Source organism: Camelus ferus, chromosome 12, assembly GCF_009834535.1.
Source record: "Camelus ferus isolate YT-003-E chromosome 12, BCGSAC_Cfer_1.0, whole genome shotgun sequence".
Lineage (NCBI taxonomy): Eukaryota > Metazoa > Chordata > Mammalia > Artiodactyla > Camelidae > Camelus > Camelus ferus.
In genome coordinates, this window is record NC_045707.1 from 41628111 (window position 1) to 41645528 (window position 17418).

Below are 17418 nucleotides of genomic sequence, written 5' to 3' on the forward strand. Positions count from 1 at the left end.
ATTTCACTTTCAGGCAAGTTTCAAACTTCCCCAGGACAGAGATCTGTTTCCCCGACTCTGTGGATCAATACCGACAACCTGCATATTGAGGACCCTAATGCAGAATAAGTGGCTGTAATACAATGAGTGTTCTGAGACGGCTGTAAGCCATGGGGGCACTGAAAGAACATTAATCCTACCGAAATCAATTCCAGTCTCTCTTTGCCTAAAGGATTCTCTAAAGACTTCAGATCGATGCAAACACCACAAAAACTCCGAACATGGAAAAGAAAATACAGTAAAAGGTATACACTAGAAAAATCGTTATCTTCAGAGAGCTATGCTGAGAGGGTTTAGAAAACAAATACACATGTGTTGCTGATAAATAAATGTGAAACAGTAACATAGACTGTCTTAGTTTCGGCTGCTGTAACAAACTGCCATAGACTGGGGAGCTTATGGACAACAGAAGGCTGGGAATCTGAGATCAGGGTGCCAGTCTGGCCAAGTTCCAGTGAGGACCCACCTCCAGGTTGCAGACTTCTCACTGTATCCTCACGCGGTAGGAAGAGGGAGCTAGCCCTCTGGTCTCTTCCGAAGGGCACAAGTACCTTTCATCAGGGCATCATGAACTCATTGCCTCCCAAAGGTCCCACCTTCTAATAACTTGTGGATCAGATTTCAACACGTAAATTTGGGAGACACAAACATTCAGCCTAGAACGTATCTGGAACACTGAGTAGCATTTAGTTTAAAAGTAATGTTATTCTTCACGTCAGATGTCTACCATTGCAAAAATCAGTGTTTTACCTCAAACTTTCCCTTTATACACCAACTGCAAGTCTTTAGAGACTCTTCTAGGCAGTCTCACTGTACTCTTAGCTCATAGTAGTAGTAATACTATTATTATTATTACTACTAGTAGTAGTAACACTATTATTATTACTACTACTAGTAGTAACAGTAATAATAATAAAATAGTATTACTATTACTGAGTTATTCTTTGAGTGCTTTCTCTGGGCCAGGTACTGGACTAAGTATTTTACATATGTCATTTCAATTAATGTCCCCAAGTCCTACTGCCACAGCCCTCCCTCCTTTCCTTCTTTCTTTCCCCCCAACAAAACTTAGAGGATGCAAGAATATACACTGTAGAAAATACAGTCTATTCAATAATATGTGGTGCTGGGAAAACTGGACAGCTACCTGTAAAAGAATGAAATTAGAACATTCTCTAACACCATATACAAAAATAAACTCAAAATGGATTCAAGAACTAAATATAAGACCAGATACTATAAAACTCCTAGAGGAAAACATAGGGAGAACACTCTTTGACATAAATCAGAGCAATATTTTTTTCAAGCCAACTCCTAGAGTAATGGAAATAAAAGCAGAAATAAACAAATGAGACCTAATTAAACTTAAAAGCTCTTGCCCAGCTAAGGATACCATCAACAAAATGAAAAGACAACCCACAGAATGGGAGAAAATATTTGCCAATGATGTGACTGACAAGGGACTAATTTCCAAAATATACAAACTCATACAGTTTAAAAAAAAAATGCAACTCAATCCAAAAATGGGCAGAGGACCTAAACAGACATTTCACCAAAGAAGACGTCCAGATGGTCAATAGGCACATGAAAAGATGTTCAACATCACTAATTATTAGTGAAATGCAAATAAAAACTACAATGAGGTATCACCTTCCACCAGTCAGAATGGCCATCATTCAAAAGTCTACAAATACTAAATGCTAGAGAGGGTATGGAGAAAAAGGAACCTTCTTACACTGTTGGTGGGAATGTAGTTTGGTGCAGCCACTATGGAGGACAGCATGGAGGTTCCTTAAAAAACTAAAAATAGACTTATTATATGATCCAGCAATCCCACTCCTGGGCATATATCCAGAGGGAACCTTAATTCAAAAAGATACATACACCCCAATGTTCATAGCAGCACTATTTACAATAGCCAAGATATGGAAACAACCTAAATGTCCATTGACAGATGACTGGATAAAGAAGTTGTGGCGTATATATATACAATAGAATACTATTCAGCCATAAAAAAAGAACAAAATAATGCCATTTGCAGCAACATGGATGGACCTGAAGATCATCTTTTTTTTTTTTTTAACATTTTTATTGAGTTATAGTCATTGTACAATGTTGTGTCAATTTCCAGTTGAAGATCGTCATTTTAAGTGAAGTAAGGCAGAAAGAGAAAGAAAAATACCATATGATATCATTCGTATGTGGAATCTAAAAAAAAGACACAAATGAACTTATTTACAAAACAGAAACAAACTCTCAGACATAGGAAAAAAAATTATGGTTACCAGGGGTAAAGGAGGTGGAAGGGATAAATAGGGAGTTTGAGATTTGCAGATACTAACTACTATATACAAAATAGATAAACAAGTTTCTACTTTATCGCACAGGGAACTATATTCAATATCTTGTAGTACCCTATAATGAAAAAGAATATGAAAAGGAATATATGTATGTATACGTATGACTGAATCACTATATTGTACACCATATACTGACAACATTGTAAACTGACTATACTTCAATAAAAAAAGATAAAAACAAACAAAAAAAACTTACCTGTACCAGACCCTTGGAGCTTTACAGACTGGCAAACAGTCTCCTAAAGATGTCCACATCCTGATCCCCAGAACCTGTGATCATGTTAAGCTACACAGCAAAGGGGAATTAACATTGCAGATGAAATTAAGATTGCTAATCAGCCAACTTTAAAACAGGAATATTACTCTGTATTATTCAGGTGGGCCCTTAAAAATGGAAGAGAAGTGGAGAGGGTGTAGCTCAGTGGTAGAGTACGTGAGTAGCATGCACGAGGTCCTGGGTTCAATCCTCAGTACCTCCATTAAACAAACAAGTCTAATTACCTTCCCCCACCAAAAAAAAGATTAGGAAACATTTTCTTTAAAATGGAAGAGAGTGGGGAGGGTGTAGCTCAGTGGTAGAGTGCATGCTTAGCATGCACAAGGTCCTGGGTTCAGTCCCCGGTACCTCCATTAAAATAAATAGATAAATAGATCTAATTACCCTCCCCCCATAAAAAAATGAAAAAAATGTTTAAAAAAAAAACTTAATAAAAATGGAAGAGAAAGGGAGACGAGTCAGAGAAGGAGATGTGAGGACAGAAGCAAGGTCAGAGTGAGATGACGTGAAGTGAGAAGGGCTCAAGCACCGCTGCTGGCCTTGAAGACAAAGGCAGGGCCGCGAGCCCCGGATGTGGCATCTCCAAGAGCGGGAAAGGCGAGGGAGCGGTCTCCCCCAGAGCCTCTAGACGAGAGTGAAGCTCTTCCATACTTTGATTTTCGCCCAGTGAGACCCACACTGAACTTCTAACCTACACAACCGTAAGATAATAAATTTCTACTATTTTAAGCCATGGAATTCATGTAATTTTTTTTTTTTTTTTTACAGAGGCCACAGAAAACCAATATATACTGTGAAGAGGACAAGGCTGGAGTCACCATGTGGGGCCTGAGAATCGGAGCCCTACCACTTACCAGCTAGGTGACCTGGGGCAAGTTACTTATCCTCTCTGTGCCTCCGTTTCTCCTCTGTAAAAATGGCGATAATGACCAAACCTTATTCACAGGGCTAAATTAAAACTGTGAACTACTTGTAACCTAGTGAGCACCATATAAATATTAGCTATCATTACTCCTTCGAGAAACTCCCTACTGTTGGGTTGAATTACCTTCTCTGAAATGAAGTTTGAGAGGGGTCTTCTGAACTATTAATGCTTCAACAGAATGACTGACCCTAAAGCTGGCGACCTCAGCCCCTCAGCGGGGAGTGTGGGAGAGCTCTCTGTGGGGTCCGACCCTCAGGCGCCCATGCAATCATGGCGGGTGAGCAGCCTGCAGGCCCAGTCCTGGTGACACCACCTAAAATGACCAAATGACTTATAAACATGTATACTCACAAGTTTGCTTTTACTGCTTCTCAAGCATGAATATATGTTCACACGGAATGTGAGGCTATTTGATTTTTAATCAATTCTCAACTTTCATTTTTGTAGACTGTAGTTCAAACAACAAAGATTTACAGTGAGGTTAGTTTAGGGTATACTGTAGTCTTTTGCTGAAGATGTGTCTAAACTCCTGCAGAAGGTTATGGCCGTGAGCAATTAATTCTCCAGAACCACTTGCGGGTGGGGTGGGGAGTGGCCACTCAGCCTCTCTGACCTTTGTCACACCACCATACAACCCTCAGAGTTGCAGTGCGTCTCTGGTGTAATTTGGAATCCAGGCTCGCTTACTAACGGTGGTCCCTGTCACTCTTACCACTGCAATAATTGCTGCCACCACCGACGACGGCTATTCGGCCGGCCACGCCCATCCACACCTCACTGCCACGGGCTGCTGGCTCATGCAGCTGAGAGGAAGGTTACCTCCAGCTAAAATGGAGGCTCCAGGAGGGCAGGAATCTCTGCCTATTCGTTCACTGTTGATTCCCAAGTGCCCGGAACAACGGGTGTGGAGTGTGCACACGAATAGTTATTCAAACATATGCACACACAACAAATGTAAATTTCAGATTCTTCCATTAGGAAGTGGTCAGAACTTAATTTCACCTCACTTTTTATGGATTTTCATAAAGGTAAAATAGTGGTCATGATAGAAACAAAACAAAACAAAAAATACAGGCTGGGGCATTTTTCTCTGTATCTAACACAAATATCTTTCTGAAAGGCAATTCCTTGAAAGAATATACCGTGTATGTATTATAAAAAGTGACATGAGACTCTTCTCCACATGTTCTTGCCTGTGTCTCCCAGCAGAGAACCCTCATTATGAGTACTGACCTGAGAAAGTAATTGTCTCCAGGGTACCCGTGCTGAGGCCACTGAGGAACGGAGGGCAGTGATACTGAGGTGGGCCAGCACTCACAGGCAAGGAGGAGCGGAGTAAGTTAATTCCTGAACAGACTTGTCTGTCACAGTCTTCAGACTCAACAAGAGTTTAATTGACCTCAGGAGTGGGTGGGCCTGCCTGAAGGGTGTTCTGTGGTAAAGGACAGTAGAGGAATAGCTCTCAAGGAGGGAGAGGGGCGTGATGTTGCACCCACCCTGCCACCACCAAAAGGGGAAATTTGGCTATGTCTGGAGACCTTTTTGATTTTCACAACTAAAAGGGGCAGGATATTGCTGTTAGCATCTAGGATAGAGGTCACGGATGCTATTGACTGCCCTACAATGCACAAGACAGCTCTCTCCCACAAAGAGTTATTCAGCCCCAAATGTCAGCAGTGCCGACCGAGGTTGACAAATCCTGCAGTGGAGCATAATGGTTAAGAGTGTGGGATCTGGTGCCTCTCTGTCCAGATCTGAATTCCTGCTCCATCACTGTCTAGTCATTCAGCAAACCTATTTCTCTTTTCCTCCTGGGCACACAGGTAGGCATCTTAGCATCCTTTGAGGGGTAAGTCTATGACTGAGCTCTGGTCCATGAAATGTGGGTGGAAGTGCTACATACCGCTTCTGAAATTGGCCCATAAAACTGTCTAAAAAATCCCTCATCTCTCTTTTCCTCTTCTGTAAACCAGAAGCAAGGGATCTAGAGAACGGCAGAGTTACTAGACAGAAGTGGCCTGGGTACCCAAATGACTGGATGGAGCAGAGACAATGCACCTCCCTCCCTGTGGTGAACTACCCTAGATCATGATGTGTACAACAAAAAGATTTCTATGATGTTAACCTACTGATATTTGGGGGTTGTTCAGGCAGGTGGACTAGCATAGCTGTGTGACCTACTGCTGGTTCCTTAACCTCTCTGTGCCTTGCTTTCCTCTTCTGTAAAATGGTGAAATACTCTCTCATTGGGTTGATGTGAGGATTAAAGATTTAAAAATAGCATCTAGCATCTATAAGATTTTTACCATCTATAGACTCATCTTTGGTGAAACCATATAAAATGACCCATGGCATTGTATGTTGATTTAGACTGACGTGTACCCACAGGTTTGCTTTTATTGCTTCTCAAACATGAATGTATGTTTGAATTAACTAGAAACTAGAAAACTAAAACATAGGTAGAACACTCTGTGACAATAAATCACAGCAATATTTTTTTTTGGGTCCATCTCCTAAAGCAAAGGAAATAAAGGTAGAAATAAACAAATGGGGCCTAACTAAACTTAAAAGCGTTTGCACAGCAAAGGAAACCATCAACAAAAAGACAATCTACCGAATGGGTGAAAATACTTGCAAATGATGTGACCAACAAGGGGTTAATATCCAATATATATGAACAACTCATACAACTCAACATCAAAGAAACAACCTGACTGAAAAATGGGCAGAAGAACTGAATAGAAATTTTTCCAAGGAAGAAACGCAGATGGCCAACAGACACATGAAAAGATGCTCAACATTGCTAATACTCAGGAAAATGCAAATCAAAACCACAATGAGATCCCACCTCACCTGTCAGAATGGCTATCAAAAAGAACACAAATAACAAATGTTGGTGAGAATGTGGAGAAAAGGGAACTCTTGCACAGTGTTGGCAGGAATGTAAATTGGTGCAGCCACTTTGGAAAACAGTATGGAGGTTTCTTAGGCTACTATTTTTCAATCAATTCTCTACCTTAAAAAAATTTTTTTTGCAATGCAGTTCAAAGTACAAAAATTTACGATTAGATTATTCCATGTTATCTTTACTACTTTTATCCTTACTACATTCATTTAAGAGACAAGCATAAAGCGTCAATTGTAAGCTAGGCATTGCATTAGGTATTGGAGATAAAATTGTGAGCAGCAACAGAGATGGCCTCTGCCTCCATGGAGTTCAAAGTTTACCTGGGGAATTAGGCATTAACAATATAATACCCAAATAATTATAAAATCTCAAATATGAGAAATGTTACATGGGAAACATGCTGCTACAAGAGTATAGAGCAAGGAGACCTGGTTTTTTGGAAGGATCGGAGGATGGTTTCTCTGGGAGGAATCTTTGGAGCTGAGTTTTGAAGGATGAATAAGAATACACTTGGGGAAGGAGGAAGAATTCTAGGAAACAGCATGTGCAATTGTCCCAAGGCAGAGTACATCCAAAGAACTAAGAAAGGCTATATGCATCTGGATCCATCAACAGATGAATGGATACAGAAGATGTGGTATAAATACAATGGAATACTACTCAGCCATAAAAAAGAACAAAATTTTGCCATTTATAGCAACATGGATAGACTTGGAGGGCATTATGCTTAATGAAATGTCAGACAGAGAAAGACAAATGCTGTATGACATCACTTATGTGTGAAATCTAAAAAAAAAAACCAACAAACTAGTGAAAACTACAGAAAAGAAGCAGATTCACAGATCTAGAGAACAAACTAGTGGTTACCAGTGGTGGAGGGGGCGGGAAGGAGGCAGAGTGGAATCACAAACTACTGGGTGTAAGCCAGGCTTAAGGATGTATTGTACCACATAGGAATATAACCAATATTTTATAATAAGTGTAAATGGAAATAACATTTAAAAATCGTACAATAAAATAAAATAAAAAGAACTGAGAGATGCTGTATGTGTTGGAATCATAAGCAGTGAGGGGTGGAAGGCAGTAATGGCAGAGAAGCCTGAAGAGGAGTTGGCGGCATGGCCAGGCCATTCAAGGACTTGAAGGTCATTCTCAATAACTTGTTTTTCTTCTAAGGTTTTTAAACAGGGTGAAGTGACATGATTAAATGTGCATTTAAAAAATATCACTCTGTATGCACCTAAGAGAATGGATTAGAGATGGGCAAGGGTAGAGCCAGGGGATAGGTTATATTATTTTAGGAGGCAGAGATGGCTAAACTAAAGAGATGCTCAGCATATAAATTCATTAGCTTGGAGATGTATTAGACGTAGAAAATGGAGGCGAGGGAAGTGTCTAGAATAGCTTTCAGACTCTGGTTTCAGTAACTGGACGAATATTAGTGCCATTCACTGGACGGGGGACAATGGAGGTGGACCATGTTTGAGGAGAAAATGTCTTAAGTGTGGTTTGAGCTGAGTGAGTAGTGAGCTAACTTCGCATCATCTTTATTCGTTGCTCACAAGATTCTATTTTCATTTTCATCTATTCATTTTCCCATTTAATGAATCATTATTAAGTACCAACTATGAGATTCAAAAATGGTGATACAAACACAGTCTTTCAAAAAGTTTACGGTCTAGGAGAAAGCAACGCAAATGGATGATACTAATAAGTAAGAGCTATGATAGGAAAAAAATTAACACCAAGACATACAAGAGTGAACCTCACCCAGAACTGGGGGTGGAGGTTGGAAATTACGGAAGGTTTTCTGGAGGAAATGTCTTTGATGAAACCTACAAGAAGAGAGCTTAAGGGAAGCGGTACTCCAGGCAGAGGGAAGAGCATGTGTAGACAGGAGACAACAGGGCACAACGAGTTAAGGAGATCAAAGCAGGTCAGTGTGGCCAAAGCACATGATGGGGGAACGGAAGCAGGAGCTAGTCAGCCAACTCAGGAGTCTGGGTTTTATCCTGACAGCAAAGTATTTTTAAGGTTTTTTTCCCCACTTTGGTCATTATGTATTATTAATCTTCCAGTTGCCTTTCTCTATTTTTCATTCTCTATTTCTACATTCATGTACACACACACACTCACACACACACACACACACACACACCCTTAAATTTTTATTGCCCTTTTTTATTCCTGGACTAACATGATATCAAACATTCTGCAAAATCAAGAAGTCACATGAGATTTGGGACTGCGTTTGGAAAAGCAGATGATGGTATAACTCCCAGAGCTCATTAGCCAACTATTTCTGATGACTTTAAACTCACTAAAATCACCCTTGAACCATCCTTAGGGAAATCTTTTTCAAACTGTACCAAACAACCAATTCCAACTTGACAGCCAGTGCTCTTCAAGTCTTACTTTTATACATTCACTAAAGAGATCTTGTGCATGTGGCTTGACAATTTTCAAAGAGAAAGAAATCCCCACTGCCCATGACATGCAAGATACTCGTTTAGTGTTGCACTTCCCAATGGTGCAACAGAACTGCCCAAACTATCCTCTTAGTTTGGTCTGGTTCTTAGGTTTGCTTCATTCCAGCTGTCCCTCTGCTGTTTCCTCCTTCATTCTCTTGTCTTCAAAGGTGTTCTACTGATCACTTTCTTTTTTCAAACAATAATGCCAAGTTTTCTCACACCTGATACCCAATCACAGAAATCTACTTATGGTTTTTCAAACACCCCATTCTGTTCCATGTAAGTTATTCTCTCTTTTATATATATAATATATATATATATACACACGCACACACATATCTCTCCTTGGGGGATACATTTCCCCTTTACCTACCTGGACAAGTGTTATTCTTTAAGACTCAAGCATTTTCTTGTGATCAACCCTCATCTCTTACCAACCTCCCTCCAAATTTGGAGGATGGAGCACTCCCTCTTAGTGAGTCACACCCAACATACTGTTTACAATTATTTCAAATGGTCTACTGTATTTATTAGGTGGGATCAAGACTGTATTATTTATCATTATAGCCTCTGTGCCTAGATAGTGTTGGGCAAGAAGTGGGCATCAAATTAGTGACTGTTTAATGAATCAATTATTCAGTGAATGAATACACAGACATGTCAAAAAAGGTTTCTCGAATATATGTGAGAGATGGCTGAATACTCCTTTCCCATATGCTGTCATCCCTCATTTATTATACAGTTTAAAATACTTGTAAAGATACGATCCTCAGTTCTAGTCCCTAGAGATCCGCGTGGGTGTACACATGTTTCTGACTCTGAGAACCCTGCTGAGAAATTTTGTTCTAAAGCCAGAACACTAGGAAACATCACCAGCATGAAGATGAGCAGTGGGAAACCTTCCTCTTCCATTTACCTGTATCTCTTTGAAGTCAAACAAACGCCAGGTGCACACCATATATTTCATTGATTCTTCCACTTATCCACCTATCCATCCAACCATCTATCCACGTATCCCTCCCTCCATCCACAACTTTTGAGACTGTCCTATACTTTGCTAGGCACTCTCTGAGGCAAGTGAACAGCAAAGTGAAAACCTACATGTCAATCAAACTCTACTCCAGAAGAATTTAGAGACAAACCACCACTTGTGTAAGAAACTTCAAGATGAACACAGGCACAGTGAGGGTTTAAATTAAGAGTGGGAACACATCAGCTTTCATCTGTCTTCTTGTCTTAAGAAGACATCCCAGGTCCTGCTCTCTGAGTTAACAGGAAATCCCGTTCCATTCCTATTTCCCAGGGAGGATTTAACTAGGATTTTGAGGCTGGGCTGTGAGTTTCATATCCTCATCAATAACCCTTTTTTAAACATTTACAGAACGTGGTTTGTTTGGCATCAGTCTAACCTGTGGGGATCCAGAGCATGGCTATTTCAGAGGCTGAGTGAGCTGCCTCCCTTGCACCATACATTGTATATTTTGATGCAGAACATCTATTCTTTGATTTTCCTTCTCTCTGTCGCCCTCAAAAAGCCCACAAGCTTTAACTGATTTTCTTTTGCTGAAATGTGCCCCCATCTTGCATTCCCTGCAACTTGACAGCTGCCATTTGGTTTATTTTTTTTTCCCTCAAAGTCAGCAACCTATTTTTTTTTTAAAAATCTGTCATCCACTTTCCTCCCCTTAGGTAAGTCATTTTCACCGAGGCTCTCTATGGCTGGAGAAGGGAGAGCCGGGAATTCCTTAAGTCTGGCTGAGAGCGAGGCTGGGCTGACCTGATTTATCCCCCTTTTAAGAGGCTGTCTTTGCCTGGTTGTTTATAGCCTCTGGTATGGTCTTCTTTCCTACCACCAACCCTGCCACCCTGCCACGATTTCTTGTCATCTCAGAAGCTTCAGAGTCAATTCTCTATCATTTTTGTAATTCCTCAAAGGCTCAATTACTTATCCAATCCTGCCCTCTTCCTCCACACATAAAAAGTGACACATTATTTATTGTTCAGAGACTGAGAGATGAGCCAGGAAGTTGGCTACTAGGTGATGTGGCTTTCTTGGGGCAGCTTGGCGAGCTGAAGAGACAGGGAGCTGAGAGGTGAACTGAGATTTACAATAAAAGAAACCAACAACCCCTCTTTTGACAGGCCAGCTTCCCCGGGGGCTCTGAGCATTGGGTTTTGGCAAAGACACAGACAGAAGGAGCCGGGGTCTCTGGATCACCATGTAGAAGGTCATTCACCCTACACACACACACGGCCCAGTGTTCTATTGTGTTATGCCACTGAGACGTGGAGATTGTTAGAGCAGCTTGCTGACCCTGACTCATATAAAAGTGATACAAACCCTCCCAGGACTGTCAGGGGAGAGGGCACTACGCTGTTCCTTCCACGTGCCAAGGAATCAAAGGTGTGCAGGAAAGGGCTCTACCACGGTCGTGTGACCTTAGTGAGACGAGGGCTTTCATGGCAAACACTCACTGATGGATCCTTTGCTGGCTGAAAGGGGCAGTGTAGCAGTCATTCTCCTCCAGGTCTGGCAGTGTCTCCTTGTCCAGCCTCATTGGCTTCTTGGGTAACCATCTCCGAAACCTGCTGATTTGTTTATCGATCCTGTGGTAAATGAAAGGCAAGACCAAAGGGTACAGCACGTCAGCATTGCCCCAGAACATGGGAGGGCAGTCTCCACAGAGCTGTCATCATGACACCACACACTCCTGGCACTCTCGCTGCACTCGTGAAACCTCCACTTGACAGACGGGAAGAAGAGAGCCGCCTCCCCAGTGTTCTTTGCATTTCACCAAGGGGCTGTGATCTGACTGCAGGATACAGCAGCTCTGAGTCCTATGTCTACTCTCATGCCAATAAATGACCAAGATGTCATAACTAGGCTGGAAGGCTCTGGAAAGGAAGCTGACAGCCCCATAAGCTGAGCAGCAAAGACCTTAACTTCTCCTATTCTGTAGGTTCTACGAACTCATTGTATGCTTGGAAAAATCTCCCCATCTGAAGTCAGTAAAGAGCTGTGGCTATAGTCAACTCTGGGCAGGGAGCTGTCATCACAACCCAGTGGGTGGACTGTGCACAGGGAGCCCAGTGTCACATTTGCCTCCTGCGCCTCACACCTTCCCGGCTCCCGCCCGAGCCTCTCAGCAGGGGGCACGCTGTCTAGCTCTCATTTCTCTCTTTTCAAGCTGACCCCGTGGTTCTCATGGGGCTGGGACGTCATGACACACGCATCACTCTGGCCAGGGCACACGATGCCAAGCCAAGGAAAACAACACTGCCCCCAAAGTGGTTTTCAAGCCATGGTTTCCCACCTGCTACCTCCCTGTTTCCTATGACTTCTGATGAAAACATCTGGCTTGCAGTGACCAGATTCTCACTCACAGCTAACCACTAGAAGCCACACCAGACTTTTAAATGATTATGCTACCTCAGGTATCTATGCCACTGGAAATTTTTGGTTTTTGAGAGCACATATCAAATACTAACTCTGTGAAGTAGACTGAACAGGTATTTTTCTCATTTTATACATCACAAAAGAGACCCATGGCAGGTGATTACCCAGCCAGTGAATAAAGCCAGGACCAAAATGCAGATTTTGGATTCTTGATTGTAGAGATCACCCCAGCCAAAGTAGTTGGTAACAGGAATCTTCACTTAAGAGCTACAGAAGGGACAAATTTCTCTGGGGAAGAAAATCTCTAAACGCCTTCTAAATCTATTAACCAAAAACACATAGAATTTGGGCATTTTTTTTTCCAATTAAAATTATTTACATGGCAATTTATCTTTTTCAGTGCATCTCCCAGATGAAGGGATTACTTTTCATACAACCAACAACTCCAAAATGAAAAGTAACAGTAAACTCCTCTTTTACCACCTTTCATTCTCAGTATTTTCCCAGCCTCACCATGGCCCCCTACTCTGCCTGGTGGTGGCCATCCTTTTTCCAGAAGCCCGGAAAGTTCAAAAGGGAAAGAATCCTCCAGCTTCTCTAGGACCCTTCACTCAAAGTGGACTTGTCCCCACCACATGCACACACACAAAAGTAAAGATTCTACCCAGGGTCATATAACCCGGAAACAATAGATGATTAGAAGTGCCCGCAGACCTAGGAAAGGAAAAAAGTTCCCATCTCCTCCATCCTCTATCCTCCTAGTCCTCTGCTCCTCCATCATCTTTTTTAAAGACACAGAAAATACAGTGCGATGGTGAGCTTCAGAGAGGCAATATGACACAGTGGTTGAGAATGTGAACTCTGAGGCTGGAGCAACTTGAGTTAAATCCTGGCTCCGTAAATATCAGCAGTGTGACTTTGGGCATTTAAGGCATTTAACTTTGCTGGGCATCAGTCTCCTCATCTGTAAAATTGGCATGATAATGGTCCTCAATTCACAGGGTTGTGATAACTAACTGATCAATATGCATATAAAATCCCCAGAACGGTGCACAAGGAACAATGGCTATTATTACTATCTTTTTTCCAAAAACAAGAGTTTGAGCAACTAGTCTGCCTCTTAACATTTGTGTCTCTTTGCTTTTCAATTCAGAGTTAATTGTGCTTCACCAGCATCTATCACTTGTCCAAGTTCAACGATTCAGTCCTTAAATTAGACTTCCTAGGCTAAGCGGGTTGCTTTCCCTGTGGCGGGCACCTGGCTTTATTTCATCTGATTGCCTTAAAACTTGTTCAAGAAAGAGGACTTTGGCCCAGAGGATTTTCATAATAGAGCTTTTACCTCCCACACATCTCCAGTCTGCAACACTAATCGGATTACATTCTGCAAAACTTGCATTCTCAGAGAATCTGGGCTCTGTGTGCAACGACTATGAATTAAATCCAGATGGGTACAGTGCTCAGTGTGGGTAAAAACAAATAAAGCTGTAAAAATTCAGGCGTAAATACTCTACAGGAATGGAATGGCAGCTTTCAGCAACCAGCTTGTGGCACCACAATTTCAGTGAAAGGGGGAGATGGTGGAAAGAGTATGAGGCAGGGATGAAAGTGATGAATTCATTGAAAAATGAGGAGGGGGAAAAGAAAGAAAGAAAGGGAAGTGAATGGAGGCTGCATGGGGTGGTGGAAAGAAGCTGGGATTTGGACTTGGGGTGCCTAAGTCCTGACCCTGGTACTTATCAGCTGTGGGAAATTCCATAAATCACTCACCTTTCTGAGCCTCATTTTTCAAGGGTTTAAAAATGGGATCATCATCACCATCATTGTTTTATGGACCTCACAGGGTTGTTAGGAGGCTTATTAAAAGAGGATGGGTATGGGATGCTTTAGAGAAACTGCCAGGTAGACAGCAGTGTTACTAATAACTTCTTGAGGACCACTGAGGCTAATGTAAACATGATGGAAAGGAGAGGAACTGGGCCTTTTAAACACTATGGTAGAAGAAAAATATTCAAAAGGTATCTTAAAAATAACTTGCCAGAGATACTAACTGGGGGGTGGGGGTGGAGGGTGTGGACCAGCCTTCATTGGAGCAGCCTGAGCAGAAGCAGGAAGGCAAAGCAGGACCACTCAGGCTCTATCACACATGCCAGTCCAGGCTGTGTGCTCTTCACAATGACAAGAAAAACACTGAAACGTGATCAGCAGTTTGTCCTCTTCCAGCTGGCAGAATGGCCTCCCAAAGATGTCTGCACCCTCATCCCTGAAACCTGTGAACATGCTGTGTGACCTGGCAAAAGGGACTTTGCAGATGTAAGTAAGGTTATGGGTCTTAAATTAGGGAAAGTAACCTGGATTACTCTTGTGGACCCATTTAATCACTAAGCCCTTTAATAGCAGAGAACTTTCTCTGGCTGGAGACAGGAGAGACGAGGCAGAGAGAAGTTAGAGAGATTCAGAGTATGAGGAGGACTCAACTGGCCATCGCTGGCTTTGAGGAGGAAGAGGGCCAGCAGCCAAGGAGTGAAGGCAGCCTCCAGAAGCTGAGAATGACCTGGCTACCAGCCAGTTAAGAAGCAGAGACCCCAGTCCTACAGCTCCATGGAACTGCATCCGGTCAGTAACCTGGCTGAGCCTGGAAGCCAACCCTCCTTCACAGCCCCCAGAGGATAGCCCGCTCACCAACACTGGGATTTCAGCCTGTGAGACCCTGAGCGGAGAAACAAGTGGAAACCTCTCCCAACCCAGACTTCTGACTTGCAGAATTGTGAGCTACTAAATTTGTGTGGTTTTCTGCAGCTAAGTATATGGGAATGTGTTGTAATAGCAACAGGAAACAAACACACCTCCCCAGTCTGTCTGATCTTCTCCCTGAGACGTGACTGTGGCTAGCCGGACTCCCACAGGCTGAGGCTGAAGTTTCACACGCTGCCCCACCTCCCCAGGTAGGTGGCTCTGGGAATAAGAGTGTCCCTCTGTGGCTGGATGATGTATGGCCACTTTTCCACAAACCCACTCCTGTCCCCAAACTGCCACTCAGATCAGTGAGGATCCCCTTCCACCATGGAAAGGAGACACACACAGCAAAACCACCAGGCTGGAAAGTGTGAGTCTCAAGCTGGATGCCTGGGACAAGCCTCTTAGCCACCCCAGGCCTTGGTAGCCTCCTCTCTAAAATGATGATCAGATGCTCTCTGAATACATGTTGGTGGGGATTTGGGCAATCATGTCTTGGCTCTAGCATTTCAAGCAAACCTGAGTTAATAAAGAGCTTTCCTTTTCAAAATGCATAATGGATAACCTTCTGTATAGAATGATAACCCTGGAGTCAGCTAGAAGGGAATTCACATGGTCACTGCTCAGCTTGCAAAGTGGGGGGGGGGGGATGCCATGCTGGGCAAGGGACTAAACATCTGTGAGCTAACTGACCCACTGCATAAGGGAGTGGTGAGGATAACGGAGGGCTGTACACAATGCTCAATGAAGTGGTGGTTTCTAGGATGAGGAAAATGAAGATGACAATGAACTTTTATTTACCAAGTTCTCAACAGACATTCAAGAGCTATGATTCTCACTTGTGCACTGAAGTCTCTGCTCCCATGTTGTGTCTCATAAACGTCCCTGAACAGGCAATCCCGAAATTTACTTAGATATGGCAAAGTCGAGAAACCAACTACCCAGAAAGAATCCCATTTGTCTCTTCCACATAGCAATAGCGCTGACTTAATAAAGTCTCCTCTGACAGGGAAAAGAGAAAGTACGGGCTTAATGATATAGCATTGATTTCAGTTGGATACAATGTCACTCTGTCCCATTTCTGCCATTTACTGAGCAAAAGCCCTCTTACAGACTACACAAGCAAATCAATAAAGAGAAGATGGAGCATCCACTTAGGCATTTGTGGCCTCGACTTGTCAAGTTAATATCTGTACTAAAAGGTGAGTTACTTTCTCAAGAAAGGTGTTCTGATGATGAGTTCAGGGTCCTCCCGAAAATGCTGGTTCATGACAAGTGAGGTTGTGGGTAGCTAGAAAGAGCTTATGGCTCAGCACGGGCACTGACAAACGGGCACAGACCCGCCACCTCTGCCAGCCTGTGCCTCAGAGTGTGCCTTGGAATATGCCTCAGGAAGGTCCCACTTAAAGCAATCTGACTCTCAGTTTTCTCCGCTGTAAAGAGGAGCCAGTCCTACTCCTCTGCAGGACTGCTGACGATTACAGAAAAGGCCACATGCAAAGGATTTCACTCCTAACCTGTCCGGACGCCCTTCTAAATCACTGGCTGTGCACGAGAGTCCCAACCTGAATGCCGAGGGGACATCCAGAAGAAGCAGAAAACAAGGCCTTTCCCCTGAGCCACTAACAACTGAGGAGGGAATGGGTCCTAATGACAACTAAATTAGGCTGAATTAAATGAAACAGGCCACCCAGAGACACCTGCTTTTCCCCAGACCAGAAGATTATAATAATAGCATCATGTTTTGAACAATTCAATTACATTTCCAGGGATAATACACCTGGAGACAACCTACAGATGAGTTGTGTTTTCTTTTCAATGGCAGCACCACACACAGGCAGTAAGTGAAGCCCTCCTGGACTGATAACAGACAGCAGGAGACCTGCATTTCTTTTTCCTCTTCTTAGAGCCAAGGCCCCTGTATTTGCAGCCACTCCTTGGATAGGAGTTAGGGATCTTTGGAAGCTAATGCCATTCTTTTAGGTCACAAGGCTACTAATTGGGGCACAGCCTAGATATGTTATAGAAGAGTCCAAAGGCTTTGGAACATTTACATGTATTAATTTTTAAAACGAGGATGGAAATATCCAAGCCGTCTTGTATTCTGGCTGTATACTCATCGGATAAGACTGCGACTGCACTGAATGTATAATGCAGCAGGGTCCAGCAGCCCCTCTGCCGAGCATCGCGAAGGATCACATCAGGCAGGATGCGTATGGCGGAGCAGAGGGAAAAAATAAGTGCTAATGAGACTTCAGCTACAAGCCATCTACAGTAATCAGATTTGTTACTTTGTAAGCACATC

The 17418-nt window shown here is 42.7% G+C and overlaps 1 protein-coding gene across 1 annotated transcript in view; it reads right to left on the reverse strand.

Moving 5' to 3' along the window:
• Positions 1 to 17418, reverse strand: part of ANO4 (anoctamin 4) — a 309704-nt gene that overhangs the window by 91861 nt on the left and 200425 nt on the right. Inside the window, exon 8 of the mRNA XM_032493545.1 lies at positions 11456 to 11587. Within this exon, the coding sequence (XP_032349436.1) occupies positions 11456 to 11587 (132 nt within the window). The remainder of the gene's footprint in view (positions 1 to 11455; positions 11588 to 17418) is intronic.